Source organism: Rana temporaria, chromosome 3, assembly GCF_905171775.1.
Source record: "Rana temporaria chromosome 3, aRanTem1.1, whole genome shotgun sequence".
Lineage (NCBI taxonomy): Eukaryota > Metazoa > Chordata > Amphibia > Anura > Ranidae > Rana > Rana temporaria.
The window spans coordinates 143,637,229-143,651,492 of NC_053491.1; the positions used below are offsets into that span (position 1 = coordinate 143,637,229).

At 44.7% G+C, this 14,264-nt stretch overlaps 1 protein-coding gene across 50 annotated transcripts in view; it reads right to left on the reverse strand.

Moving 5' to 3' along the window:
• Positions 1-14,264, reverse strand: part of LOC120931788 (mucin-19-like) — a 584,870-nt gene that overhangs the window by 468,065 nt on the left and 102,541 nt on the right. For all 50 annotated transcript variants that reach the window (XM_040343605.1, XM_040343590.1, XM_040343599.1 and 47 more), the window contains 2 exons: positions 9,749-9,869; positions 4,407-4,545 (listed from right to left, as the gene is read on the reverse strand). In XM_040343605.1, coding sequence (XP_040199539.1) covers positions 4,407-4,545; positions 9,749-9,869 — 260 coding nt within the window. The remainder of the gene's footprint in view (positions 1-4,406; positions 4,546-9,748; positions 9,870-14,264) is intronic.

The following is a 14,264-nucleotide window of genomic DNA, read 5'->3' on the forward strand; positions in this document are numbered from 1 at the left end:
AAGCCGATCATCATAGCAGAATCAATGGAGCTAGACCAGGAGGACGGGATTGCAGCAACGCCAGCAGTACAAGAGATGGAGACACCAGTGATTCAGGAGGAGGAATCGCCAGCCAACAAGCTAATGAGAGAGAAGCTAGCTTGGTTCGGCCCGAACCCAACGCCGGATGTGGTGCTGAAAGTGATGGACATGTTAGTAAACGCAGAGCTACAGAAGGCTAAAGAAATAAGAGACGCAGAGCTACAGAAGGCTAAAGAAATAAGAGACGCAGAGCTACAGAAGGATAAACAAATAAGAGACGCAGAGCTACAGGAGGATAAACAAATAAGGGACGCAGAACTACAGAAGGATAAACAAATAAGGGACGCAGAGCTACAGTTAAAACTGGCAGCAGTCCAACAAGCAGCCGCACCTTCTACGAACAGTGAGTACAGCACAGCAGACGCAAGGAAGATTCCGTTTAGCGCTTTTAAAGCTTTTGATGAAAAGGACTGTGAGATTGATAACTACCTGACGGATTTTGAGCGACAATGTAACCTGCACCGAATAGCTAGAGGAGAGTGGGTTTCAATATTGTCAGGCAAACTGTCAGGCAAAGCTTCTGATGCTTTCCGGACCGTGCCAGATCAGGATATCCATAGCTACGCCAGGGTTAAAGAAGCGCTCCTGGCTCGTTATGCAGTAACCCCAGAGTCCCACCGACAGAAGTTCAGGGACTCACGCAAAACCACGGAAGACTCTTACGCAGAATGGGCATGCCAGCTGTCCCTGTCGGCCTCTAACTGGGTTAACAGCAGCCAGGCCACCACCGCAGAGGACATTTTGCAACTAATGCTCCTGGAGCAATTTACAATCACATCCAGACGGACGTCAAGGATTGGGTGAGAGATCGCAGGCCCATGACTCTACCAGAGGCCGCGAAGTTGGCGGATGAATATGCGGATACTCGCAAGACAAACCAGGTCACACCACGGGTACAACCCCCACAACCAACGGCGCCCTCACACCCACCAGCCGCTAGATACCAACCGCCTAACAGACCGATGACATATAGCCCTCGCTACCCACGCCAGGAGGACAACGAACAACGCTGCTTCCGGTGCAAACAGTTGGGTCACTTCAAGCAGAATTGCCCCATGAATGACAACACCAGGTCAAATTGGTCTCAACCTGGGTACCGCCCACCAGCAGCAGCCCATTGTGTAGACTCAGCTTGGGATCCCCAGGAGCTGGGTCAGGAAGAACCATTGGGCACCCCTTACGAAGCCCTCATGGTACAATCTGTTATTACGGACAACAGGGAACACCATTGTCAGCTGGTCATGGGCGACAGCCATGAGCCGGAGGGGCCTTGGAGGGAGCTGGGCAGAAAGAGGCACCGCCAGCTACCCTCCAAGAAGAAGAGGTCCTGGAAGTCATTTAATCAGCGGACCTGGGAGGAGAAGAAGCGACTGGAGGAGATGGAATCGCAGCGGGTGTCCCAGATGCGGGCCGAGATGTTCGCCAAGGGCCCACCGGTGGCCCCTTACACCACCACCCAGTTCCTGATGATGAAGGACCACGTGGAGAGCCTGCAGGACATGAGCAAGCAGGAGCTGATCCGTGAGTACATAGAGCTGGAGGAGTGCATAAGCCGCATGGAGGAGGAGAACAACCACCTGAGGTCACAGCAGGCTGACCCCCCCAGGCTCCATGAACTGGAGATGGAGCTGGAGAAGCTCCAAGAGGAGAACCGGCGGCTGCGGAGGGAGCAGGGGGTGGCTGACCTTATGGGGCTCTGAGTCCCCTTCCCCCCCCCCCCGCACTCTAAACACCAGTGCTACAGCAGTTCAACAAATATAACTTTTTCTTTTTATGAATCTCCTGTGATTGTCACTTCAGAGCCATAACCTGCCCCCTCCCATAGCGGGACACCTAGACGGCGGCGCACAGACCCATTCGCTGTCTTCACACTGACTTCTGGTGACTTTGCAGATCGCACAAAGACTTGGGGACTGACCGGCGTGTGATCTGACGACCCGGTGGCATACCTGAGTCGGAAGCAGTTACCAATGGAGGTCAGTCACGCCAAACGGAGTTAACCTCGGACTAAAAGCTCTGAACCCGTCAACCCTACTGGACCAGGGAAGGTCCAACCGGGTTTGCCGGAGCAGGGAGAAAAAGGGGGGCCATTGTGAAGGATATGTCAGTGTAAATCTCCCTGCTTGGTTAAATTGTGGGTTAGATGGATTCATGTGTTACAAGCTATTGACATGTTAATGACCCTTCCTCAGCCAGCTCCCTAGTTCAAATGGTAATTGATTGATTGTGTGTGGGAAGGAGACCGGCCTTACTGTTTACAATGATTAGATAAGTGGCTCATGTTAATTATTCTGATTGCTTCATTGTGGTCAGGCTGTTACAACTAGTATTTAACTCCACTGATGTCTTTATCTAAAGAAACGTGTCTGCAGGGTCGGCTCCGACTTGTCTCCTATAATCTGTATGGGAAACCCCACTGTGTGAGGGGGGCGTTCCTAACAGGCTGTAACCACATATAAGCTGAGTTTTTGTGTCAATAAAGTGTCTTGTTCTAGCAGTAAGCTTGTCTCATGTGTGGCTTTCTGGGCGATTCCAGGGATATCCCTCCTCGTGGAATATTGGGGTGATTTTCGTTATGGGAAGAAGGGAACGTTGACGGGGATATCATACCGATACCGTCACAGATAGATAGATAGATAGATAGATAGATAGATAGATAGATAGATAGATAGATAGATAGATAGATAGATGCTTTTTTCATAAATATTTTTTTAGTCACATGGATCTATTCATGCATTTAAAAAGGGTTTATGAGTCATTACAGTGGCAAAGTCTATTGACTACAAGGACATCATATAAGTGCAACTTTGTTTTCCTTACTGCAGAACAATGTTCAAAGCTGATCTTTAAGCAACTGTTTCCCTTACCTGGTTACATTGTAAGGCTGCATGCATACACCAGTTCCCTTGTGATGTTTACAAAAAGTTAATCAGTATATTTCAAATGCAAAACTACAGCTTAAATGGGTTGTAAAGGTTTGTTTTTTTATTTTCTAAATAGGTTCCTTTAACCTCTTCCCCACCGAGCCATAGTAAAATGACGTCGGTGGGGACCTCTCGTCCTTCAGACTGGAAGTCATTTGACATCCTGTCTTTTCCGGCCGCTAGGGGGCGATGTCCGCTGGGCACCCACGATTACCCGCAATCATGGCAGGACCATGGATCTGTGTGTGTAAACACACAGATCCATGTCCTGTCAGCGGTGAGGAGACAGATGTGTGTTCCCAGTACAGAGGAACACACATCGATCTCCTCCCCTTGTGAGTCCCCCTCCCCCTAGCAGTTAGAACACACTTTAGGGAACATATTTAACCCCTTCCTTGCCCCCTAGTGTTAACCCCTTCTCTGCCAGTCACATTTACACAGTAATCAGTGCAGTTTTATAGCACTAATCGCTGTGTAAATGTGAATGGCCCCAAAAATGTGTCAAAATTGACTGATATGTCCGCCGCAATGTCACGGTCACAATAATAAAAAAAACGCAGATCGCCGCCATTACTAGTAAAAAAAAAAAAAAATGCCATAATTCTATTTCCTATTTTGTAGACGCTAGAACTTTTGCGCAAACCGATCAAATACGCTTATTGCGTTTTGTTTTTTTTAACAAAAATATGTAGAAGAATACGTATCGGTCTAAACTGAGGAAAAAAAATGTTTTTTTAAAAAAAATTATGATATTTATTAAATCAAAAAGTAAAAGAAGTGTTTTTTTTTTTTCAAAATTGTCGCTCTATTTTTGTTTATAGCGCAAAAAATAAAAACCGTAGAGGTGATCAAATACCACCAAAAGAAAGCTCTATTTGTGGGGGAAAAAGGACGCCAATTTTGTTAGGGAGCCACATCGCACGTCCGCGCAATTGTCATTCAAAGTGCGACAGCGCTGAAAACTAAAAATTGGCCTGGGCAGGAAGGGGGTGAAATTGCCCTGTATGGAAGTGGTTAAGCTAGTGTTCACTAACATGTTCCTTAGATTTTCCTTCTACTGTAAATGTTTTTTTTTCTTTGTTTTCTTTGTCTGAATTTCTCACTTCCCGTTCCTCCTCAGTAAGCTGTTCTGGCTGACTAACCCCCGGACTAACCCCCAGCCAGAACGGCTCGGATGATGGGGGCAAGCTTACTGAGGAGAAACAGGAAGTGAGAAATTCAGACAAAGAAAAAAATTTTTTAGAAGGGAAATGGAAGGAAAAGGTAAGAGAACCAACAATGCACTAGCTTAAAGGAACCCATTTACGAAATAAAAAACAAACCTTTACAACCCCTTTAATTTGAAAATAATGAACATAATGTAATGTACTGTATTTATAATATTATAATAAAGGTACCCACTTGAAATATGGTATATTGACAGTTGCCTGACAAACTGTATTCCATGCCATCAAATGTTACGACATCCAAGCCATGTGTCACCTTGCAGGTTCCAGGGCAATTTTCGTCTGAACAAATCCATTTTCCACCTGTACAAAAGCTAACCATCGGACATATTTTTAATTATGTTGTTTAAACTAGCACACTGAAATAATGTTTTCAAGTAAAAGTAAAACATTTACAAAAAAATATTTTTAAAGCGTAAGTACACCTTTATATAAAAAAAAAGCACACTATACTCTTATACTCCTATATGAGTACAGCAGCATAGTGTACTAAACCTACCATCCAGCCAGGGCCCCCTTTCAGTTTGAAAGCCAAGTTCACCTTTGTTTTCTAGAAATCCAGCTCCCTTGTGTACCAATATACCATTAATGTACCTCAGTTGTAAAAAAATAAAAGCTTTCTTTGATTTTCAGAACAAGGCTTTACCTTAGCCCTTACTGTGTTCCAAAGAAAGGTTCAGAGACTTCCTGGTATGTAGATTTGGGACATAAGAGCCAGTAAGACACAGGAAGCAGTTTACCAGCTGACCTCATTAGCATACACCCTGCACTCACTAGGTCACGACATCCCTCCACGCATGCATTTGCCTGCCTTGTCAATGTAAGCTGCCACAGCTACTTTGCTTGCAAGACATCCCCAGCATCTCTCCAAAGCTTTCTGGGGTCACATGCAACCAGGGGTGCATTTAGGTTTTGTGCCGCCCTAGGCCTGGTAAAACTCGTGCACCCCCTACTTTATATATGATGCACCCCTTCCTTTTTAAGACCCGCCCTGTCATTTTCATGGAAGGACAGAGGGACAGGATGGGATGAGGACAGGGGGGACAGGATGGGATGAGGACAGGGGGGACAGGATGGGATGAGGACAGGATGGGATGAGGACAGGATGGGATGAGCACAGGGGGGACAGGATCAGATGAGCACAGGGGGACAGGATGGGATGAGGACAGAGTGGGATGAGGATAGAGGGACAGGGTGGAATGAGCACAGAGGGACAGGATGGGATGGGGACAGGAGGACAGGATGGGATGAGGACAGGATGGGATGGGGACAGGATGGGATGAACACAGGGGGACAGGATGGGATGAACACAGGGGGACAGAATGGGATGAGCACAGGGGGACAGAGTGGGATGAGGACAGAGGGACAGGGTGGAATGAGCACAGAGGGACAGGATGGGATGAGGACAGGAGGACAGGATGGGATGAGGACAGGATGGGATGAGGACAGGATGGGATGAGGACAGGATGGGATGAGGACAGGGGGGACAGGATGGGATGAGCACAAGGGGGACAGGATCAGATGAGCACAGGGGGACAGGATGGGATGAGGACAGAGTGGGATGAGGATAGAGGGACAGGGTGGAATGAGCACAGAGGGACAGGATGGGATGGGGACAGGAGGACAGGATGGGATGAGGACAGGAGGGATGGGGACAGGATGGGATGAACACAGGGGGACAGGATGGGATGAACACAGGGGGACAGAATGGGATGAGCACAGGGGGACAGGATGGGATGAGCACAGGGGGACAGGATGGGATTTTGCCACCCCCCGCAAAGTGCCGCCCTAGGCCTGGGCCTAGTCGGCCTAGGCCATAATACATCACTGCATGCAACCCATTGGTTGGACACCCCTGATGTGCAAGAACCTGCTTGTTTGGATACAGAGTGAATGGATAGATAAGTGGGTACTCTTATTCCATAGTTCTGGTAAATCTAAAGGAAATTATACAGAGATTGTACAATCATACTGCACAGTGTATGGTCAATTTTAAACAAGTACATAAGAGAGAGTGAATAAAGACATTCAGCTGTCAAAACCCATTCAAATCTCTGCATAGTCTGTGTTTTTTAGCATTTTCGCTCATCACACATAGGCTACCCTATGTGCAACAACCATCCCAAAGAAGCTCCAGAATTTTGTGCTCTAGAGTTTTTGCTGTGCTTTTTGGTGTATTTGCAGCGCAAGGCAAAGTGCTTATTTTCTGTGAGGTTTGCCATGCATTCGGAAATGCACAGATGTGAATGGAGCCTCTTTGTTCTTGTGTAAACATACCAATTTCACTTTCGGGCTCCATTCACACTAAGTGCAGTAGGAGTGCATGTTTGGTGCATTTTTCCCATGACACACGTAATTTTAGCAACTGGGAAGAATTTCCTCTAAATGGGACTTTGAAAGGTCAGTGCTTTGCTAAAACTTTGTGTTTAGGGATGTGGGTCATTTATCTTTGTTAGCAAAGACCCCCATGACACACATAGGGCAGCCCAATTATTTCAGTGGGTTGTCCTACATGTGGCAAGTGTTTTGCAAAATGTGTGCTTGTTTCTGTGTTTTGGTGCCATTAATTGTTAATGGCACACCAAAGCGCAACCAATTAATTGTAGGTGTATAAAGATGGCTATATACTATAAAATCTGATTATACAATCTCTATACCATCTCCTTTAGATTTACTAAAACGATATATTAGAAGGACACACCATCTATCCAATCACTCTGTATCCAGTCAGGCAGGCCCTTGCACTATATAGTTGATGGTAGAACTACTACAGTAAGCTTTACAGAACCCAGGACATACTTCTCCTGTTTTCAATATTACAGCTCAATCCACATAGGCTGTGATCACTCAGCTCCTGCACACTCTGCCAAATGGATGATCACTGCCTGTGTATTTAGTGAGAATGGTATTTACTGATTACATAGGAAAAACTTGCATGTGATAAGGGGTGGTAATGATCTGCTGAAAGTGGGAGGGAAAATGCAGAGTGTGTGCTAATGAAGTCAGCTGGTAAACTCCTTCCTGTATCACACATCCCAAGGTCTGTCCAGGAAGTTTTTTATACAGCCAGCTGGGCGCAGATGTGGGGGTGGGTAAGATAAATTGAAAGCTTACTTATTTCTGCAAAATAAGTATATTACATATATTGTTACATAGGGGAGCTGGATTTTATTTTTATTTTTTTAAAGGTGCACTTATCCTGTAAAGAATGTAGTCCCAAAACCAATTTAGAAGGCGGCTTCTTAAAATCTTCTGCAACCTGTGATGTCTCCATCCCAAATAATTGTGGACAGAGCAACTGTCAAGAGCACCACCCTATTCTTTTGGGCAACACAATCGCAGAGTTTACTGTCTCCTGTCACAGTTGCTGAGCTTATCATAGGGTGACAGGAGACAGTAAACACTGTGCATGTGTATTCCAAAAGAGCAGGGGGGTGCTGGTCCTGGCAGCTGCTCTGACCCTACAATAACTGGGATGGAGCCATCACAGGCTGCAGAAGATTTTAAGAAGGCTTTTTTTTTAACTTTCGTTTTGGACTATATTCTGTAAACTGAAAGGAAGCCTTAGCTGGAAGTTAGGTTTACTGCACAATGCAATGCTGCTATAACTTTATGGGACAGCATAGTATACTTTTTGATAAAGTTGAACTTTAAAGGAAATCCTCCTTTTTATATATTAGTATGATGCTTGACTATAAAAATGAAGCAGAACAGTTTTTTATTATTATTACTTGTTTTCTTTGCTCCTGTTTTCAAAATAAAGAATGTTAAAAATGTTGAACAGTGACAGGTGAGACGTGGCTTATGGAATTGGGAGACACAGTGGGGATATTTACTAAAACTGATGAGTGCAAAATCTAGTGCAACTCTCCATAGAAACTGATCAGCTTCCAGGTTTTGTTGTCAAAGTTCAACTGAACAAGCTGAAGTTAGAAGCCGATTGGCTACTATGCACAACTACACCAGATCCTCCCATTTTAGTAAATCTCCTCGAGCATAGCATTTTTTTACACGCAAAATATGTCTAATCTTTGCTGTTTTGATTTTATTTTATATATTTTTTTCAAAGATACAAAACATGGGTAAATGTGAACGTATTGCAAACATTTCCTGTATGTGCCTTTTAAAATTCTGCCACGACATACACTTAACCACTAGCCGACCGCGCACCGCCGTTCTACGTCGGCAGGTCGGCTCGGCTGGGCAAGAGCACGTAGTATAACGTCCTCTCTCTCAGCCGCCACTAGGGGCGCTCGCCCCCAACTCCCGTGCGTGTGCCCGGCGGGCGCGATCGCCGCCGGGCACACGCGATCGCTCGGTACAGAGCGGGGACCGGGAGCTGTGTGTGTAAACACACAGCTCTCGGTCCTGTCAGCAAGGGAAATGCTGATCTTCTGTTCATACAATGTATGAACAGAGGATCAGTGATTTCCCCTAGTGAGGCCACCCCCCCCCCACAGTAAGAACACACCCAGGCATACTTAACCCCTTCCCCGCCCCCTAGTGTTAACCCCTTCACTGCCAGTGGCATTTTTATAGTAATCCAATGCATTTTATAGCACTGATCGCTATAAAAATGCCAATGGTCCCAAAAATGTGTCAAAAGTGTCCGAAGTGTCCGCCATAATGTCGCAATACCGAAAAAAATCGCTGATCGCCGCCATTACTAGTAAAAAATATATATTAATAAAAATGACATAAAAATACCCCCTATTTTGTAAATGCTATAACTTTTGCGCAAAGCAATCAATAAACGCTTATTGCGATTTTTTTTTACGAAAAATATGTAGAAGAATACGTATCGGCCTAAACTGAGGAAAAAAAATGTTTTTTTATATATTTTTGGGGGATATTTATTACAGCAAAAAGTAAAAAATATTAATTTTTTTCAAAATTATCGCTCTATTTTTGTTTATAGCGCAAAAAATAAAAAACGCAGAGGTGATCAAATACAACCAAAAGAAAGCTCTATTTGTGGGAAAAAAAGGACGCCAATTTTGTTTGGGAGCTACGTCGCACGACCGCGCAATTGTCTGTTAAAGCGACGCAGTCCCGAATCGCAAAAAGTACTCTGGTCTTTGGGCAGCAATATGGTCCGGGGGCTAAGTGGTTAAACGGCATACACTTAAAATATGTTAAAACAGACTACTTTGATGTTAGAATACAACCAATAAATTAAGAAAGCTGCTTACATCTGAGCCTTCTTCACAAATGAATGATTTATTTTAACTGCTCATATTGAGATAACTCCAAAATAAAAACAACATTTAGTAAGATCGTTTTGAAGAAAATATGTTACAACAGACTACTTTGATGTTAGAATACAACCAATAAATTAAGAAAGCTGCTTACATCTGAGCCTTCTTCACAAATGAATGATTTATTTTAACTGCTCATATTGAGATAACTCCAAAATAAAAACAACATTTAGTAAGATCGTTTTGAAGAAATTAACACACCAACATATTTTTGCAAACTTAACATATATCATCCTAAGTGAATACTTCTATAATTTACCATTCTGAGTTACAAGAGCCATTTCGTTTTTCATTGGGCTGATAGATTTTGTCATAAAAACAGGGACATTCATCGATGTTTACACATTTTTTGCTTTCTCCAATGTCATCCAGCATAAGACCTATGGCCAATAAAAAGATACTGAATTATATTAGGCTTCTCACAGTTGTGGCTTATGTATTCAAGACTTAGGACATGCAGCAAAAATGCAAGTTCTGATTTAGGCAGGTCCTGAGCTAAGATAAATATACACACAAAGCATAATATACCCAGACAACAATTAGACAAAAAGGTGTATTTAAAATCTTGTTTAACCACTAGCCGACCAGCCGCCGTCATTATACTGTGGCAGGTTGGTTCTCTCCCACAAATCGTCGTAGCTGTACGTCAGCCCTTTAAACAGCTAGAGCGAGGGGCGTGACCGGATGCAGGTGTGGAGGTGTGTGGAGTGAGGCAAGCATGTGAGATGTTGTGAGGTGTAAGCTGCGTCTCCTACAGCCTTGCTACCCCTAGCATGCCGCTTAAACGTCCTGCTTGAGTCCTCTTGCGCAATCCTGTGTAAACCCGATGAACCCCGCTGAAACCCGCTGACATCGCCGACGTACCTGCCGGCGGGAGCCGCGGAGATCGGGAGTGTCCCTGAGACCTGTTCCAGCTGTTCGGGGGGTTTCCCCCTGGAGTCCCTTCGGTGGTCCCCTTGGTGGTCCAGAGGCTGGTGGTCGGCGGAAGTCTGGCGGTAGTCTGGCGCTGCAGTCCTGGGATCCCAGCCCACGACTGGAGGGCGGTGGTCAGCTGACTGGACCGCGTGATCGGCCCAGCGAATCCCAGCGTGTCCCCGTGTGTCTCTGCCGGAGGACGGAGGAGAGGGTGCCGGAGGCAATCGGGGGTCTCCCAGAGAGTCCCAGAGGGTCCCCCCTCGTTCTCCCACCGCATCCTGCACCTCTTGGTGGGTCTATGACTCTGCAGTATTGAGAGTCAGTGCAGTACTGAGAGCACTGTGAGCAGAGGAGAAAACATAAAGAAAGGAGGAAAGCTCCTACGGCAGCCTGCAGTTTAACTGATGTTACAGGGGTGAAGCTGCGGAAAACAGCACGGAAAAGGACGGAGTGAGTAACCCAAATAATATTGACACTCTTTGCATGGAACTGTGAATTAATCCTAAAAAACTAGCACTAAGCACTTTATGCCTTTCTTTTTTTCCTCTCCTACTATACACAAGGAGGTGAGAATGAAAGTACTGTTTATTCCCCCTGACTGTTTAGAAATAAAGTGCTGGCTGGTCAAAGCCAAAGGTTTTTTTTTTTTCTTTTCATCTCCGGTATACTTGTGGCTTTTTCTCCCATTCCCCCCCTTTTTTTTATATATATATTTTTTATTTATTTTTTGCCTTCCTGGTCTCCTCGGGACAGCTGGATACAATGGCTATCATATGCCTGTAAGTCCCGCTCTAGGATCGTTCAAGGACTGCTCACCACCCGCAATCCATTTTTAAGAAGTAAAAGTTCTGTCTTTTTCCTTTTTTTTTTTCTCAACAATAATGTCGGGGCTGCAATCGCTAAGATCGGCGAAGGATAAGGTGGGGTAGCTGCTGTGGCAGCGGCCAAATTAGAAAAATATGTTCTTTCAACAGAGCAAACCCCAAGTAAAAGCGGCTCAACATCCCAGGCCCCTGCCAAAACAAACACAGATAGAAGAAGCCAAGGTCAAGCAGTTGCAGCAGTAATTAAAACTACTGTTAATAAAAACACAGCTGTTGCAGATACAGATCCAATAATAATCCCTCCGCCAGAAGATATTCCCACAATAAAAGATGTATTCCTAGTGGTGAATGTAAAAAGACATTAGGGGAATTGTGTGACCAAATGAAAGGCATTAAGAAGGAGCTGGTCTCGGTGAGACAGGAGGTACAGAAAACTAATGAAAGGATATCGGAGGTGGAAGGGAGAATTTCACAAATGGAGGACGAAATGCACCCTGTCAAACAAGATGTTAAGAATATGAAGACCCTAGTGGATAAATTTGAAGAAAAAATGGACGAAATAGAAAATAGACTTCGGAGGGATAATGTTAGATTGGTGGGGCTTCCGGAAAAATGTGAGGGGTCAAAGCCCATAGAATTTTTAGAAAATTGGTTTATAAAATTATTTGGTAAAGAGAGCTTCTCACAGGCGTTTATGATAGAAAGAGCGCACAGAGTCCCTTTTAAACCACCCCCTTCTGGGGGGCGCCCAAGGTCTATGCTTCTGAAATTTTTTAATTACCGTGACAAAGAGGCTTTATTAAGAAAGAGTAGAGAGATGGGGGATGTTTTCTTTGAAGGCTTTAAAGTCTCATTCTATCCTGATTTCTCCCCTCAGCTACAGAAGCGGAGGGTGAGTTTCGTGGAGGTTAAACGGAAAATGCAGAAGATTGGTCTCTCATACGCCCTATTATACCCAGCGTGGCTACGGGTGACAGCGCTGGGTAGGACATTCTTTGTATACCCCTGAGGGTGCAGTATTATGGATGGAGGAAAAAAAAGATCAATTATCAGCAGGGGAAGGAGGGGACACTTAGGGCCAGATCCACACACATTTGGATCGGCGCAGCGTATCAGAGATACACTACGCCGCCGTACCTTACCTGGCGTATATTCAAATCCTCAGCGAGTTCGCCCCGTAAGTTACGGCAGCGTAGTGCATTTCTGGCGGCGGATTTCAAATTGGGCGGGTTGGGGGCGGGTTTCATTTAAATGAAGCGCGTCCCCGCGCCGAATGAACTGCGCATGCGTCGTCCAGAAATTTCCCGTCATGCTTTGCGCGAAATGACGTCGCAACAACGTCATTTTTTGAACTTAGACATGAGTTACGTCCATCCCTATTCACGAACGACTTACGCAAAAAAAATCAAATTTCAATGCGGGAACGGCGGCCATACTTAACATGGCAAGTCTATCTACACGCCGCAAAATACCAGCTTTAACTATACGCCGGAAAAAGCCGACTACAGACGACGTTAGAAAATGCGACGGCCGCGCGTACGTTCGTGGATCGTCGTAAATCGCTAATTTGCATACCCGACGCGGAAAACTACGCAAACTCCACCCAGCGGGCGCCAAAGTATTGCACCTACGATCCGAAGGCGTACGAAGCCGTACGCCTGTCAAATCAAACCCAGAAGCCGTCTTATCTTGGTTTGAGGATTCAAACTAAAGATACGACGCGGGAAATTTGAAAGTATGCCGGCGTATCAGTAGATATGCCGGCATACTTGCTCTGTGGATCTGGCCCTTAGTCTATAGTTAAGGGAAGGGGAGGATTAAGGAGATCAATTCATAAAAGTAATGGGGAGTGGGGAGTGGGGGGTGGGAGGGGGGGTTTGCACTCAAATGAATGAGAGGAATAGGTCAAGAGTGGAACACTGAGAGAGATGGTGTGATTGGTGATAGGAGGGAGGAGTGGGGGGAGGGGAGGGGGTGGGGGAGTGAATGTAAGTATGGTAGTAGAGAAACCGGTCACAAAACTAGCCCCTAGGGGATACCTAGGAAGGATCATTGTGAATGTAACCTGTTTTTATATATTGTTGGAAAGAAAAAACGTAATAAAGAGAATTCAATTAAGAAAAACACAGCTAGAGCAGGTTCGTGCATGCACACTGCACAGCGGGGAGCCGATGCACGTGGCTGGCAGTTGGAATGACTGCCGGCCACGCGTGAATGGGCATTTGTGTGTCTAAACACACAAATCCTGGTTTTGTCAAGAGAGGAGAGATAGATCATCTGTTCCTACTAGCTAGGAACAACGATCTGTCTTCTCCTCTATTCAGTCCCATCCCCCCACAGTAAGAAACACAAGGGAACACATGTAACCTCTTGATTGCCCCCTAGTGTTAACCCCTTCCCTATCAGTGGCATTTACACAGTAATCAGTGCATTTTATAGCACTAATCGCTGTATCCCAAACAATGGTCCCAAAAATTTGTCAAACATGTCCAATCTGTCTGTCGCAATATCACAGTCCCGAAGAAAAACGCAGATCGCTGCCATTACTAGTAAAAAAAATTATAATAATAAAAATGCCATAAATCTATTACCTATTTTGAAGACGCTATAACTGTTGTGCAAAGCAATCAACATATGCTTATTGCTAATTTTTTAAATGATGGATATTTATTATAGCAAAAACTAAAAAATATTGTTTGTTTGTTTTTTCAAAATGTCGATTTTTTTGTTTATAGCGCAAAAAATAAAAACCGCAGAGGTGATCAAACACCAAAGGAAAGCTCTATTTGTGGGGAAAAAAGGGCATCAATTTTGTTTGGGTACCACTTAGCACGTCCGCGCAATTGTCAGTTAAATCGACGCAGTGTCGTATCACAAAAAATGGCCTGGTCATTAAGGGGGAAATCCTTCTGGGGCTGAAGTGGTTAAAAAAGCTAGTATTGTAAAAAAAAAAACAAAAACATTTAATAATATGAATACATTTGTAATGTATATATTTTATTACAAGAATACCTGTAGCCTGAACTATTTCATCCC